We start from the raw sequence: 16,170 nt of genomic DNA on the forward strand, positions 1-16,170 counted from the left end.
ACTGGGTTTTAGCTCAAACCCAGGACACAGTTACAGTGATTTAAAGTATTTGTGAAAACTTCTTTAAGTTACGTAAAAACTGAACTGACATTATACATGGCACCACAGAAATCAAACTGGCTGAGAGAAATTTTTCATTGCATGGAGTTTGCTCTGCAGTGAATCACGAATGCCTTGAGTAATAGCTAGTGTGTCCACACAGGGTAATGCCACAGAGCACAGCACAGAGAGCCCAGGGGAAGGGAAGCCTGTAAGGAACACACACCCTGTAAATAATCTGGTTTAACAAAATGATACACAGCAAACAAAGATCTGCTGTTTGAAATTCCTGTTCCCAGATGCCATGTCCTCATGGGGAGTTAATAGACTCTCCCAGAATGTCTCTTTGTGAATCTCAAAATAAAACTGTCATTTCAAGGCAAGTTCATGTTAAGTACATTTATGGAGGTTTAAAGGCAAACAGAGTACTAAGAGTTACCCAAGAAGATCTTAAAATAATGTGGTTGTCTGTGTGAAGGACTTTGGTCAACCGCAAATCTACAGCTATATTGAGTGTGGTTGAGCAGATGGAGAGAAGATTGGGTCAGATTTATTCACTGGGTTTACCAGAATGTGTACGAGACATAAGGCTTCCTCATTAATGTACAGACATTGCGTTGAGAATTTCCTAACCCCAGGGGCATTTGTCAGCAGTTAAAACAGCCTGCTCATATGTTATCTGCTCTGAAGTGTAGTGAAGAAAAGGCCAGATGGATTTCTCTGAAAGGTCAGCATGTTGGTTTGCACTGTTTTATACCTTTGCTCTGGGGCATCTGCTGTACAGTAAAGGATGTACTATGGTGCTAAAGTACAAGTGCAAAGTTTGATTGACAGAATGTTTCTACAGAATGGAGCCTGGAAAACTGAAGTTTTAATGTCAGCAGTAAGGTGTATCAGAAGATGTCTCATTATTTCATATTAAATTAAATGTATAATGTCACACAGTGAGATGAATGCTAGCATCTAGCAAATATCTAGCTCTCTTTCTCCTTCGTTTTCTTTGTCCATCAGGTGAAATCATAAACTGGGTGGCGCTAGATCGTGAAAAACAAGCTCACCACCAGCTGACCGTGCTGGTGACCGACCACGGGTCCCCGCGGCTGAACGCCACTGCAGCTGTGTACATCGCTGTGAGGGACCTCAACGACAACGAGCCCCAGTTCCCTCAGGCAGGGCCCGGGCAGGAGCTGCACCTCAAGGTGGGTGCTGCCAGCGGGGTGTGCTGCCTCGCCCCGAGCACCACCCTGTGGCAGGAACCCAACCCCCCGTCCAGTAAAACACTGACAGTACTGCACCGAAACAGAAATGGAATATCTGGGAATTGCAAAATTTATCAAATGGTTACACTGCTCTGCTTTGTGTACTGTTAGATGTAAAGGATATACATGTGTAATTTTATTTATATATGCGATAGCATCTCTTTTAATTTTTGACATCTGAGGCTGCTGTACTAAAGATTTTTGAATTAGCGATACATGCAGACCATAACAGAGAATTGCTAGAACTGTGTTATTTAACCATTTCCTGAAGTGCTTTTTGCACTGACTGTAAATGTTATTGAAAAAGGAAAATAGAGCAACAGCTAAACTCTTGTGTTATGGCAAGGAATTCATTTTAAGACTCACTGTTATCCATGTATATTTACAAATTGTTTATAAACTGCTTGATGACAGGTTTTAGAAGGACAGCCATCAGGGACACTTATTACCACCATCTTTGCAAAAGACTTGGATTCTGGAAACAATGGTGCTGTATTATATTCAATAGAATCAGGTAAGAATTTAAAGTGTTATTCATAAGATACATTGAAATAACTAGAGTTTTGCAGGTGGCATATATGCATACAGGATTTTATGTCTATCTTGTGTTTCTTAGAATAAAGGTGCCTGTGTGAACAGGAATCAGGACCATTGTATGTCTTATGAAGTGTATAAGTAGGTGCAAGCAGCTCTACCTTTCCGTCTTCTCATTCTTCCCTATCTTCCCAGGGATTTGTTTACTCATGTGGCTGGCCAGAGAGAATTCAAACAGCACTCAGAAAAGATTAGGATGGTGATCTTGTACTTACAGTTCCATGTTTCAGTCAGTTGTTTAACATCTTAAAAGAAAGATGATCTCCCTTTTCCCATGGCCAATTGAAAATGTTCCTGCTAGAAGGACAGTTTGTGACAGTCTGAGACAGGGATCAGAAGGATCAGCAGATAATCTGGGCAAACAATGAGGCTTGTGGTTTTCAGTTCATGTTTCACCCTTTGTTTAGCACTCTCTTAGCTTGACATAGCATGGCCACTTAAAAACACTTCTCTAGTTTTCCCCATAGTTACTGCATGCAGTAGTTCACTTCTAGGGTAAGCTGTAGGATACAGTTTTGCTTGCAGTGAAATCAGAGCAGGCCTAAATTGGAACATGAGTGGGACTGGGGCATGGTAAGAGACATAGGTGTGATCTCTGTGCTGCATACCAGTTTTACAGGAAAACTCCATCTGTAACCAGTGAGGGAAACATGTCTGTTCCTCCTGCTTTGATTCACTTCAAAAAAGCAAGCGTTGCCAGTAGCAGAAATGTTTCTTCTATTTTGGTACCTGCTTAATGTAATCGATGCCTTTTAAGCTTGGTATTTGTGTCTGTGGTAATTTGCACATAGAGCGTACTGTTTCAGAGCAAGAAAATATTTCCAGTATTTGCATCCACTCAGTGCATTTCCTCAGGTGTTCTTTTCTGTGTAGGCAGAACTCAAAAGTGGGCTTGGTTAGTTTAAACTCATTACAGTTATTTGGCACTGCAAGGTAAGGAATGAAATACTGCAAAGCTACATTTCTCCTCATTCTTAAAGAGCAAGGGAATCTGTAGCCTCTTCTTGCCAAGGCTGAAATTATTAAAAGGTTCCTGTGAATTATGTTATACCATGTCTCTATGTACTCTCTTGACTTCTGTGGAGTAATGGAAGGACTTTAAGATCCCAATCCCCAAGGGCCGGAGAACTAAGTCTGCTCTTTTCCACCATTAAGAGATGCTTAAAAAAATGAGACATTTAACAACTCTACTGAAAATTTTGTGGTTGAAATACATGTAGATAATAAAAGACTGTAGGATCAGTTTATGGCCATACTATTATTCCCTTTATTAGGATACAAGTGACTGCCTCTTCCAGGTCAAATTGGAGAGAATTCTACACGTCTGTATTGTGAATAATAGTATTTTGCACGAAAGGTCCTCACTTAAGAAAAAAGGAATGAATAGTACTTAACCCTTTGTTTGAAGGGTTATGTCCAGGCAACATGAGAAGTGTTCTTCAAGGGTCTCTGCGTGCCTGTATATCTGACTATATCCCCTTCCATCAAACAGCACATAGACTTTTCTTACTGGCTTCACTGTAGAGCCCCAGAGGGGAGTAAGTAAGAGTTCAAATTATAAACATGACTAACAACACAAAATATGACTGATCTTGCAAATGCTGTCTCTAGAAAGAACAAAAGGATAAAAACAGCAGCAAAAAAACACTGCAAGAGCCCTCCCAGCCTTGGAACTAGATATTTTCCCGATAAACAAATCCAGAAACAGCTGAGCTTCTCTGATCCTAATTTTTGTTGTTGTTTGTTGGCTCACAACTTTTAGCATCTGGTCTTCTGTTTCATGGTGAAGTTCTTGTCTGGTTTATATTTAAAATAGTATTTTCTAGTTCTGGGACATTGTTTAGTAATAAAATATGAAGAAGAAATACGATCTGATTTATGGCCGTCTTTGTTAAACACAAAGACATCGGGTTAATTGGAGGACTGCATGCAGACCAGTGCTCTTTTCAACAGTTGAGGGACTGCCACAGGATTAAGAGCTGCAAGTGTCAGTGTCAGCTGTTAAGCTTGTAGGAGTCACTGAGTAATTTTTAATGTTCTTAAGACCTTAAATAAATGCCAGGATAGCAGCAATAGATTAAGCTATGCAGGAGGGCTAATGACAAATGCCAGCAAATTACGTAAGGGAAAAATCAGTAAAAGAACTATGAGGTTTACACAACATCCTCAGAGGTGAAGTGTTTCCTTCCAAATGCCCCTCCCTCTTCCAAGAAAATCAAAACAAATCATCCTTAAACATTCCTGTGTATAGAAATGCATGTTTCCATGTTACCACTGAAAGAGTAACCAAATTCAGAGGTGACTACCAGCTATCGGTACTGTTCCTTAGTGATGCTGGCAATTGCAGAGTGATTTGCCTGACCTTCTTTATGACTGTCAGTAGGCTGTAGTACAGCATTCATAACTAAAATTAGCCTCTATTTATAGTGCATCATAAACTGTTGCTTTGTGTGTTAAGACCCGTGCTGGCAAAGTAGAGACTTGCATGGTTATATTTGGACCAGTTCTGCGGATACATTAGCACTTACCCACCAGAGTGCTAGGAGAAGCCTGGTTTACGATACTAACCCACGCAAACTGGCAAGTGTCGTACGTACGTCTGCAGACAAGTACTTGTTCTTCAGGACAATTTGCGAGCAGCATGCAGGGAGCCTTGCTAGGCTTGCAGAGGGCTGTGTTTCTGCGGCAGCACCGTGGTGTTCAAGCTCTTCGGGAGCCATGGCGTTGCTTTCCTCTTTTCTGTTAAGGAAAAGAAATTTTCTTTCATCTCAAGGGAAAAGGAGTTGGCCAAGACCCTAAGTATTTTAAAACCTAAGAAACATATAGCTCTTTAGGAAATTTGGTAAAAATACATAGTTAACTATCACTGCGTACTGAGAATACTCTAGTGTTGCTTTCTGTCTACTTTCTGGGCCATTTTGCCTGAATGCCAGTCCCTGGAAGGCTTGAATGTTCTGCCAAAGTTAACAGCCCACTTTGCCTGGGATTTCTCAGACCATCTTTTTTTTTTTGTCCAAAACTGCAATTTCTGTGGTTATGTTTGAGAGCACAGAGCTGAGAAAGTGCTTGGGCATTGGAGAACCTCATGTTAATGAAAGCCTGGCCAACAGGTTGGACAATGCAGAGGTGGAAAATTTAAGCGAAAAAGCGTATTCACTTATTGGCAGGTTAGGATAAGAAGAGACTAGAGCCATTAAAGTCTAGTTAATGAGAGATTAATTTTTTTTTTCAATTCCATGCTCCATCTGCTCTTCTCAGTTTCTTTCTTTCTTATGCATTTCTCCTATACTTTCTTTTTCGCTTCATCAAAAATGGGCATCTTATGGTATATGATATAAACAGCCATTGCCTAATTCAGGCAACTTACGGAGGTGAAAGCTGAGCAAATGTTTCTGGAAGTGCAGGGAGCATGAACGTTTAGAACAATGACTGACATGCTCTTTAACTGTAAAACTTCAGACTGCCTTTTCCCTTATTTTTCACTTTGAGCTTCCAGAAGAATGAGGAGGAGAATTCGGAGTGTATTTAGAAAGCAAGCAAGCTACCACTCACGTTCACTTGCCCTCAGTAGTCTTGGGCAAAACTGTTCAAAAGTGGTCTATCTCTTCTCTTAGTACATGTAATCTATTACATCAGTTGAAAAGAAAGATCTGTGTTTAGGAAGCCTTTTGAAATCCAGAAACTGAAGAAATTGCTTTAGCTACAAAATGTAGCATAAAAGTTAGGTTAGTCTGTCAGCGGATGAAGGGAAATCCATTTTGTAAGGGTTTTTTTTCCTTGAAGTTTTTTCTGATTTGGAATCAAATGGCTACACTTTGAAATTGTCCATGAATAAATTTAAAAATAGACTGATAAAAATACCAGAAAAATAGAAATGTTTCAGTTTTGACTGTCTTTTTAGTGCAGTACCAGATAAAAAGATGAAAATGAGAAACACTTTCAAATGAAGTCCTGAGGGGTTCTGGTTTTATACAATATCTCTTTCCAACATTTTCAGATTTTTCCATTACTTTTATCACCACCAAAATATGCCCAAAACTGATAATTTTGAGCAATACTTGGATTTTAGTGGAACGCAATCTCTAGTGAATAACGATATTGATAATTTCTTATCTCAACAGCTCTCTTTTATTCAAAAATCTAGAATTCGACCATGCCTTTCTCCTATCAAATAAGATTCAACCCTTCAGAAGCTCTGTGGACTGACTATTTCAAATGAGCTTAGTTAGCTTAGCTGTGTTCTGCTACGTGAAACAGGGAGAACAAGTATTGGTCTTTATACTGAGAGATAATAACTGTCTTCATCACTGCTGAAGTAAAGGTGAATCTTCACAGCATTATGCTCAGATTGCAGTGATGTGCTTCCAGCGTTTTTGTTCCTTGACTTTATTTTTTCAAATTTTATTTTATTTTTGGTTCACTTCGGTCACTGTAGCTCCATTTTGGTAGAAAATTTAAGAGGATAGTTTTCATGCACTTTTGTTTACTGCTTTGTTTTTCTTGTTAGTTCTCTTAGTTATTTTAAATATGCTTTAGCAAAATGTTAAAAAGATATGTATGCAATTCACATTATATGTTCTAGTTTTCATATCTTCTCTGCCTTTTGCTTAGCCGGGATTTTCTGTCATGAAACATTATATAGAACTAAACGGCATATCTGTGAAAATAGACATACTTTTGGGACGTATACCGGGAAAATAATCAAAAGCTATTTTTGAAAATAGTAGTATTGAAGCATTAGTATTTTGAAACTATAATGAAAAATCCAGAATGCAGGACTGTCTTATTCAATATAGTTGTCTGTACATTTTGTTTTCTTTTGTTCACCATTTCCCTGTTATGTTGCAGACTGCAAGAGTTAACTCAGAAGGGATTCAACGAGTATTAGAAACCTATAGTCAGTAAAAAATAGCAGAATAATAACAGAAAAATGTCTTATTTGTTGATTGTGAAAACCTTGGTTTTTAACTAGTCTACTCAGTGTTTTTTCAAATTCTACAGGTGCAAATATTTTACAGTTGCAGGTGAGCTGACTGGGTACAAAAACATCTATATGTGCATCTAACATCTGTATGTGCAACTAACTAATTTGCATGTGCAGATTTGGAGAACATAAACAACTTCATGCTCATTTAGGTGTCTATGGAAATATATTTTTTTATGAGTGTTTTGTGTACTACATCTGCACTGAATTTATTTTTACCACAGTTGCTTATTAGAATAGCAGCTGTTACGCTGCATGACTGTTCAGCACATTAGCGCACCTTATTAGAAGTCCATATAGCAAAAAGTTGTGTAATGTTCTAAGAGAGAAATAGTTATGACAAATTAAATTTTCTCAGTTTCTAGTAAGGTATAGCAAATAACAGATACTTTCCCATTTTACTAAAAATTAGAGAGTGATTTGTATTGGATTCATTGAAAATGGGGAAGATGGGGGTCGGTCTCTCTTCCCGGGTAACAAGTAACAGGACGAGAGGAAATGGCCTCAAGCTATTCCAAGGGAGGTTTAGATTGAATATTAGGAAAAATTTATTCACTGAATGGGTTATCAAACATTGGAATAGGCTACCCAGCAAAGCAGTTGAGTTGCCATCCCTGGAGTTGTTTTAAAGCTGTGTAGGTGTGGTGTTTGGAGATGTGGTTTAGACTTTTTAGTGCCAGGTTTACAGTTGGACTTGAAGATCTGAAAGCTCTTTTCCAGCCTAAATGATTCTGTGATTCTAAGTCACAAAGACGTATTTACTCTTAGGGGGCCGATTAGCTTAGTCAGTTGAGCATGGTGCTAATAATGCCTTCGGTCCCCATGTGTTGCCTGATCTACTCGAGGGGTGGCGTCCCTGGCGAGAGGGGGGCTGGATTAAAATGATCTCTAAGGTCCCTTCCAGCCTAGGCCATTATATGATTCTGTGGTACATTTTTTCTTTGCAACTCTAGAACAAATGTAATCTGATGTAGCTGCAAGTAGTAATTTTAATTAGAAGTTGCCTGTTACTAGCATGGGGCCAGTGCTTGATGAGGGATGTAAGCATCATTTCCAGTGTTCACATATTGCTCTGCAACAATTTACTGCAAGATTTCAGCTGCCCCAAGCTAGCTCCTGGTTCAGTTATCCTGGTCTGACCTAAGCAGAACCACTCCTATTCAGTGATTTTATTTTTCAGCTCAATCTCTTCTTAGAGGCTGCACTTTCTGAAGTTAACAGCACATTTTTGCAGACAGTGTCTGCTACTAGAAGTGGTAACGCCTGATGTTTACAGTTACTGCCTGGCACTGGTATGCAGAAGGGCTCTTGCTGATACTTATTCCTGCAGTGACCAAGGCCACTGCTGGCTCTTGTGTGCCCCACTGGGGGTGCCGGGAACTAAAAGGGATCACAAGGAAGTAAAAAATTGTGCCTCTGGGTAAGAGTGGACAGGTGACCCAAATGTGATATATATTCCATATGTGTCATATTCGGTATAAAGCTGAGGGATCATGGGAGTTAAGCTCTACTCTTCAATGACTGGCATCTGAGGAGGACTCTCTCTGATCTTCTGCCTTTGATCCCAATCCTGAGTTCCTGAATCCAGCTCCTCTGTCTGATTCCCCTCTGCTGCTGAGCCTGAGACTTGCCCAGTGCCTGTCTGCTCTGCAACATCAGTGAGGATTGCTGTTGGGGGATCAGAGGGTTGAGGTCTATGTTGATTTTATATACATTTGTCTATATTTTATTATTTTTCATTAATACTATTTTTTTTATTAAAGCTGGTTTTAGTTTTCCTGTCCGGAAGTGTCTCTGCCTTATTCCCTTATGCCTTCCCCTTTTGGGGGAGGAAGAGGGGTTATTAGAGAGCATCTGTCATTTGTTTAGTGACCAGCCTAGCCCTAACCCTTGACAAGAGCACAGGCAGGGCTGGTGGCACCACTGTGGTTTTGGTGTCTTAGAGGTAGATGGGGCTCTTTGCTGACCCATCTGTGAGGGACATGAGCAAGCTGGGTATCCAGCATCACTTACTTAACCCTTCATACCAGTGCAGAGACTAAGACAATTCTTTCTCTGGTCCTGCCTGCCACCTTATGTTGAAAGTAGGAGAACCGATGCTGGGGGTGGCTGCTGCTCTCCTGATGCACACACCATTGATGTGAATAACATTGATATTTGAGCAGTTGTTTTAGTACTATATAGTAGTTTTCTCTGTAGCTTTCTAAATTAAGAGTAAGTGGTTTAAAATAACTATCTCGGTAAAGGAAGAATAGGTGAAAAAATGAGAGATCCAAATGAGTGCAGCAGGTTCCCTTTCCTGTGGGTCCTGCTTTTTCTTACTGTTAATTACAACGTTCGGTACCATGGAGGCCAGCTGAAGAAGTCTGCAATAACTCACACCTATTTTTTCCCTGTAGAAGAGAATATAGGATACTTCCAGATTGATGCTGTCAGTGGGGAGTTAAGAACAACCCGGTCTCTGTCACATGTTGAGAGATCAGACTACAGAGTAATGGTCACAGCCAGGGACCAGGGGATGCCTTCACTTCAAGGACACACTGCTGTTTACATACAGGTACTTGTTTATGTTGTACAGATAGAACAGTTGCCTTAGATACTTAGGGGTTTTTGAAAAAAAAAAAAAATTTTGGGAGAATCTAGGAAAATAAGGAAGAAGTTCCAAATTATAAGCACCTTGTCTCGTGGTAATTTTATTCGGTCATTTTTCTATTGAGGGAGGAAATGAGACTAATTTTGATTAAGTTAAATATACACAGCAGCATTCTGGGCTCTGTTGCAAATAGGTGATATTTGTGCTTTAGTAAGAGGTAATTAGAAACACTAGAAAAAAGAAGAAAAATGCCCAGCTGACAGAATGAAAAGCAAATACCAAGAGGGCCTGTAAACTGAGGAGAGAGTAGATGTATTTTTCTCCACTGTGCTACTCTGTTTTCTAAATTCTGTCTCTGTAACCCAATATAAGGAGAGCTCATTCCTTTGTGTTGGTTTATACAGGGCTGCTCTGCATGGAGTGTGAAATCCAGCTTGTGCCCTTTCTACAGGCAGCCACCCGCTGTTCACCGAGCTGCAGTGGGGCTGCTTTGTCCAGGCTGCCTGTGCACTCTTTTATCAGAGGTTAAATGTCACTGAGGCTGCTATTTTTATGTCACCCAAAAGATGGTTGATTTTGGATAGCTTGGGAAAAAGTGCTTTAGTCAAGACTATCTGAACTCTTAGAGAACTTGTTGAGTTTGTTTTATTTAGGATAAATATAGTCACAAATAATAAATGATGAAACTCTCAGTTAAGGAGAACAAGTTTCATTACTGTCACTATAAATTTGGTGTTTGTAATAACAATGAGAATACTGCAGTCTTCGTGCTTTTTTTGCAGGTAGTCCCACTTCCCAACAGGAGATCTGTCTTCTTTCAAGATTTCAAGCACTTTGTTGTTGTACCTGAAAATGCTAAGCCTGGACAAGTATTGAATTCTCTGAAGTGGCCTGATAATCATCTAACAGCTAACAGGAAACTGCATTTTAGTATCACTAAAGATGATGATGATGTTCATTTTGAAATAGATAGCTTGACAGGAGACCTTTTTCTTTCCAAGGAACTTGACTATGAAACAGCTTCACACTTCCTTTTGCAAGTTATCATCAAGGATTATAATAATAATCATCCACAGAATAACACTGTCTTCCTAAGTATTGATGTAGAAGATCAGAATGATCATTCTCCATGTTTTCAGGATGACTTTATAGTGATTGGCGTAGAGGAAAATGTACCTGTTGGCACTCTGGTTTATACATTCAATGCAAAAGATGGAGATGGCAGTTTTCTGAACAGCAAAATACAGTATTCCCTAGAAATGAATAACAAAGGTGAAAGTCCATTCCTTCTTCATCCTTCATATGGCACCTTGACCACAGCTTTTCCGCTAGACAGGGAGGTCACTCGCTCTGTGATCCTTACAGTGTCTGCAGCAGACCAGGCAATAAATCTGACTGATCGCAGGCTCGATTCCCTGGCTGTGAAAATTGTTATTTTAGATATCAATGACAACAGACCAAGTTTTACGTCTTCACCTCATTCCTATGTCATGGAGAATGTGGAGGTGGGCTTCCCTGTGCACCGCATAATTGCCAAGGATCCTGATGAGGGAAGAAATGGACAAGTTACATATCACATTCTTTCAGGCAATGAAAACAAAGCTTTTGTTTTGGATAAGATCACAGGTAACTTCTGTTCTCTGGAGTTTCTTGTACTGTGCTTCATAAAAAGCAATACTGAAATACCGTATTACTGAGGTTCTCTGCCTAAGTGACTTGTCCTCAGGGGTGGTTACCTCAGGCAGAGCACCACACAGGCATGGCAGTACTATGTGCAGTAGGCGAGCTCGGTGGGACTTGGCTTGAAAATTTCGACATGACATTACATTACTGTGTTGTGTAATGTGCTTCCAAATAGCACATTAAGGAATGGGTAAAGAAAATGTGTGCAGTGGAATACATCATTCTGATTTTTGTGTGATGCATACTTAAACCATGTGCACACACTTATACTGCTGTATGTTCATACAAGGAAAGGCAAAGTCAGGTTCAAAGAATGTGCATTACATTGTGGGTAGAACATGTTGAGTGGAGACTCAAACTGCTGAGGAATTTTGTTCTTCAGTCTTCTGAAATTCTTTCATTCCTGAATGAGTTCTGTAGCCATGTATCATCTGTACACAAGTGCAAATCTCACCCTAGTACTTGCAGTATTTTCTGATTCTTGCTCTGATTTTTAATCCATTATGTGATACAGCTCACACTGATTTGTAGAGCTCCTAACTGCATAACTTAGGTGCAGAAGACAAAAAATATTTCAGTTAAATAAAGTTAAAAAGTTAAGCCCAAGTTAGATGAGAAGGAATCTTTGAACTTCCCTTGAATATTCCATGAATCCCACTCTCCCTTGGTGACTCTAAAGGGAGTCACAGGCAACGATTGACTCCAAAGTCTGGAAGTCTTGCAGCAGTGGCACAGCATACCTGGTGATGCCGCACTGAAGCTATGAGCGCTGGCAGAACTGGTATCGTAACCTGGACCAGAATACTTTTTTAATACCTTCTTTCTTTATAACAGGACTCTTAACTACAGCCCAGGTTCTGGATCACGAGGTTCAGGAGTGCTACAGTTTGACAGTCATGGCTCTTGATGACGGCAGCCCAGCTCTCTCTGCCACGCAGGTTCTAAACATCATGGTTCTTGATGTGAATGATGAGACCCCAGTATTTCTGAAGCGACATTACGAGGCTGCAGTTCGTGAAAACCAAGATCCAGGGGAGCTGGTTGTAAAGGTGGAAGCTGTGGACAGAGATGCAGGTAATTGCCATCCTGTTGCTATTAATTTCATTGTGGACCATAGTAGACCCATCAAATCTTCCTGCTTGCTGTGCTTGCATGTACAGCTGTTGTGCTTTTCCCAAGCTAATGTTTGAGTTTTGGGTTTCAAAACATGGGTTTTGGTTCAGACTCTCCACCTATACGCAGAGTTTGGAGTTACTCTGACTTACACACTGGGAGTAGTTAGCTTCAGCTCTGACTGGTAGAAATGCGTACGTGCATGATGCGGAGTAGCCCAGCATACTGTAGTTTTTGTGTGAAGATAGCTCTGGTTATAAATCAGCAAAAAATGTTCAGCTCAGTTAAAGTTAACATTTAAACTTTTTTTCTATCAGAGCGTCTTGGATAGTTTTAAAACTGTACTAAGACAACGGTTCTGGTTTTTAACGGTACTTGGTTTTGTAGCAGAAATATGCAGTAATCTTTTTTGACCAGAGAGGGGCACTGTCATCCTAGATTTACCACCTAGCGGAGCTGTGAAGGGATCGTGGAAGCCTGTCGGGATTCCAAATGGGATTTTGCGTACGTAAGAATGTTAAAGCATTGCTTTTCAAACATACGCAGAATGGATAAATAAGAAGGTATTTTATGTAAAGACTAAACGTGAGAGAGTCGTTGCTAAGCAACAAAAAAATTCTCCCCCATTCTTCAACTACCTGCTCTTTTGAAATATCTAAAATGCACATGATGTTACAGGTAGTCTGTGTGCTGGAGAGAACTTTACCTTAAGTAATACCATGCGCAGTGCACATAGTTGGTGTAACATGAAGCAGTTACACGGAGTCTGCAGTCTACAATAAAGATAAAATCTGAAAAGAGAATTCAGTATTAAAGTACTGCTGTAATTGGACCAAACTTTGTATCGTCTCTATGAATTTCTTTTTACTGTAGATTCACTTTCTGCACATCTTTAACAATGTTTATGGTTGTGCTGTCCAAAACATAGATAAAAAAGGTTGTGCTATCCAAAACATATATAGCAAAATAATTTCCTTACATTCACTAAGATTTGTCATTTTAGTGTAGAGCATGTATTCATTACAAAAGGCTGATGCGAGCTCAGTAAAGGTGTCACACAGAAGAGACATTTCCCCACAAGTACGTAAGGTATTTAGAAATTAGGAGTGAGTGAGTAGCCCTGTCTATGAAAATCTTTGTGACAGCTGAGCAGCATTACAATCTACTTCTCTACTTCACTCTTCTAAGTATTTTCTTTATTTTTTGGATCATGCTATTAAAAAAGGTAGCATTTGAAGTAAAAATTTGCAAGATAATAGAGGAAAAGAAGTGGGAATTTGACTGAATTCCTCTCCCTCCTTTCTCTGTCCCTTTATTTTTATTTATTGCACATCTTGTAGGAAATTTTGGGAGTCATTAGGAGGAGGGAGCAGGGGTGGCTTGGTGTGGTGGAGAGGAAGGGCATTCCAAGTACACTGGGTGGCACAGTGTGAGCCTGCCTGAGCAGACACTTTGGGCTGGAGCACTCTTGTGGCTGACAGTTCCTTCCTGCTTTGTTTTTTTAAGTACATTTTCCAGTAACCACAGTCCTTCTGTTGAGTCTTTTTCTCCCATTTGCCTGTTTTGGCCCTGTGACATGTGCATGTAAAAATATTGTTCCAAACAAATACTAAAGTGATGCTCATCATGTAAGAAAATATATAGAGATATTATGTTACTCACTTTTCCTATGTCTTTGGAACAGAATTTTTGAATAAGATGACTTCTCTCATGGTGTTCTTTATTCTTTACATCACATTTTTTACTGTATTTTTATTAGCCCTTTAAATTGCAATTCATACCTCAGTAATATTTGCATAGTTTCAGTGGAAGACTTCCCTTCCATCACAGATTGTTTTTTTTATTTCACTTCATATGTTCCTTGATCGACCACAGGGAGGAATCGTGTTTGCTGACAATGTCAGCCATCACTAACCTTCTGTTTGTCTTTCTACTTCATTCCCAGTGAAGGGAAGAGAGAGAGCAGGTATCTGTCACCTTCTTTGTGTTTGACCTAAACTTAAGCTTCCTTCCAGTTCAAAAGGGTTTATTTTCTTTTTTTTTTAGATTTTTTTTTTTGTTTTCCTGGAAATTACTATTAAAATCTTTGCTTATGATGATTTTCTTTCATGTGAATATCCATGAAACATCTTTTTCAGTCTACTGCTTCCTGTATGTTACAAGAGCTGCTCTGACTGCAACTTTGTTACCTCACTTTCTCTAAGTCCCCTTATGTTGTTTAACAGCACAACACAAGTAAATACAAGTCTGTAGACACGTGTAGCAGAGGTAAAAGCAAAAGTACCCACAGTGGATTTAAGATAGGTCAGAGGTTTGTCTTGAGATATGTCTTTGCAGAAGCTTTGAATGGACTGAGCTAGCATTTGTTAAGGTCTGCTTTTAAGCTGACGTGCACCTCCAGGGTTCAGTAGTTATGCCTGGAGCCTTGGGAGAAAAATCTCAGAAGGTCGACAGGGACAGCTGAATTAGAGTTGTGAGACAGGGCTTAGTGCCATTCACTAGATATTTTGTCTTGCTCATATTCATGGATTGTCATGGTCTTAACAGCGCTACTATAATAAAAATGAGACTTGAGCCTAGATTTGAGGCGGCGGCGGCGGGGGGATATTTATTCCCATTGCTGCTTCACTGATGTTGACACTAGATGTATCCATGGCTGCTTCTTCTGAGAAGCTGTGGGAGCACAGGGGCTGCCCGGGCTGTGGTGGGGAAAGGAACTGAAGCTTTTCCCTGGCATCCACCCTGCCATTTCACCTGCACGGAAAGGGGTCTTTGCCACTGACTGGTGGCATTATACTTTCATCCCTCCGTCTTTGCCACTGACTGGTGGCAAAGAAGGAGCTAGACTGCCCCTCTAGCTTGTAGTGGGTAGGAAGAACAGTTTGTTTCTTGTTTCAGTTTGTAATTTCAGCCCAAAATATGAATGGCACTACTGAATAATTAACCAGCAGGTTGGATCAAGTGCAAATGTGTCATGGTGTGTGAATGTGTAGATTCAGCACTCTCCTTGCTTAGGTAGGGTGTGCAGCTTTCTTCTACTGCCGAGTGTATGCTCCTAGCAGCTGCATAAGAGAAAGGAGGCAATAAGTCCTTGGTAAATAAATGTAATTAAAGTGTCACACATCAATGTCCTTTAAGGTTTAAAGTTTTCAATTTCAACAGTGTGTGAGTAGTCAACTTAGATGGCACCTTTATGTTTTTTTGGCACTGTCTCTAAATAATGTTCATTGTGAAATCTGCCAGTGAAGACAGTAGGCTGAAGGAATTCAGTTGTGGGGGACCAATGTCTAGTAGTTAATATCAGCCCTGCGGTGTCATGTGTCTTTTTTTCCATCTGTAGTACATTGATGATTAAGGATAGATGAATGCAGGCAGAGCTGTGAATATTTTTTTGAAGTAGTTGAATGGTATCTTATATGGGCAGATCAGATAGTGTGTATTGTCATCCTTAAAGTTTCAAGACATTTTCCTTACTACTGTGATTACTTTTTTCCAGAAATCTGGAAGGATTTCTGCAACTCATTTTTCTTTCTTCTGTACATGGTACGAGTATGTCCCTTCCTTGACTTAAATCAAGTGCAAATGCACTTAGAGTAATAATTCTCTTAATCAAATCTCATCTCTCACTGTCAACTATTTAGCAAAGCTCTTCAAAGGCAGACAAAGAACATCAAGGAGGATAAAAACTGTAAGTTCTCTTTCTTCTTTCACACTGGTGTTTCTCCATCAACTCCGGTACAGATTGTTCTGGTTTTTGCTGCAGCAGATGAGAATAGGCAGGCAGTGTCCTGACTCTGCGCAGCAGTTTTTGTACAGCCAGGAGTGCTGTAGTCTTCCAGGTGTGTGCGCCAACTGTCCCTACACTACTAAAAGACTGATTATTGGTAGGAAAAACACAGAATGAT

General features: G+C 39.9%; 1 protein-coding gene across 1 annotated transcript in view; it reads left to right on the forward strand.

The window, feature by feature from the left end:
• Positions 1-1,050: 1,050 nt before the first annotated feature.
• Positions 1,051-16,170, forward strand: part of DCHS2 (dachsous cadherin-related 2) — a gene marked incomplete at its 5' end in the record, with an annotated part of 40,153 nt that continues 25,033 nt past the window's right edge. The window contains 5 exons of the mRNA XM_009874815.1: positions 1,051-1,238; positions 1,713-1,812; positions 9,276-9,433; positions 10,252-11,095; positions 11,987-12,226. Of these exons, the coding sequence (XP_009873117.1) occupies positions 1,051-1,238; positions 1,713-1,812; positions 9,276-9,433; positions 10,252-11,095; positions 11,987-12,226 (1,530 nt within the window). The remainder of the gene's footprint in view (positions 1,239-1,712; positions 1,813-9,275; positions 9,434-10,251; positions 11,096-11,986; positions 12,227-16,170) is intronic.

Source organism: Apaloderma vittatum, unplaced genomic scaffold (assembly GCF_000703405.1).
Source record: "Apaloderma vittatum isolate BGI_N311 unplaced genomic scaffold, ASM70340v1 scaffold17878, whole genome shotgun sequence".
In the NCBI taxonomy this organism is placed as follows: domain Eukaryota; kingdom Metazoa; phylum Chordata; class Aves; order Trogoniformes; family Trogonidae; genus Apaloderma; species Apaloderma vittatum.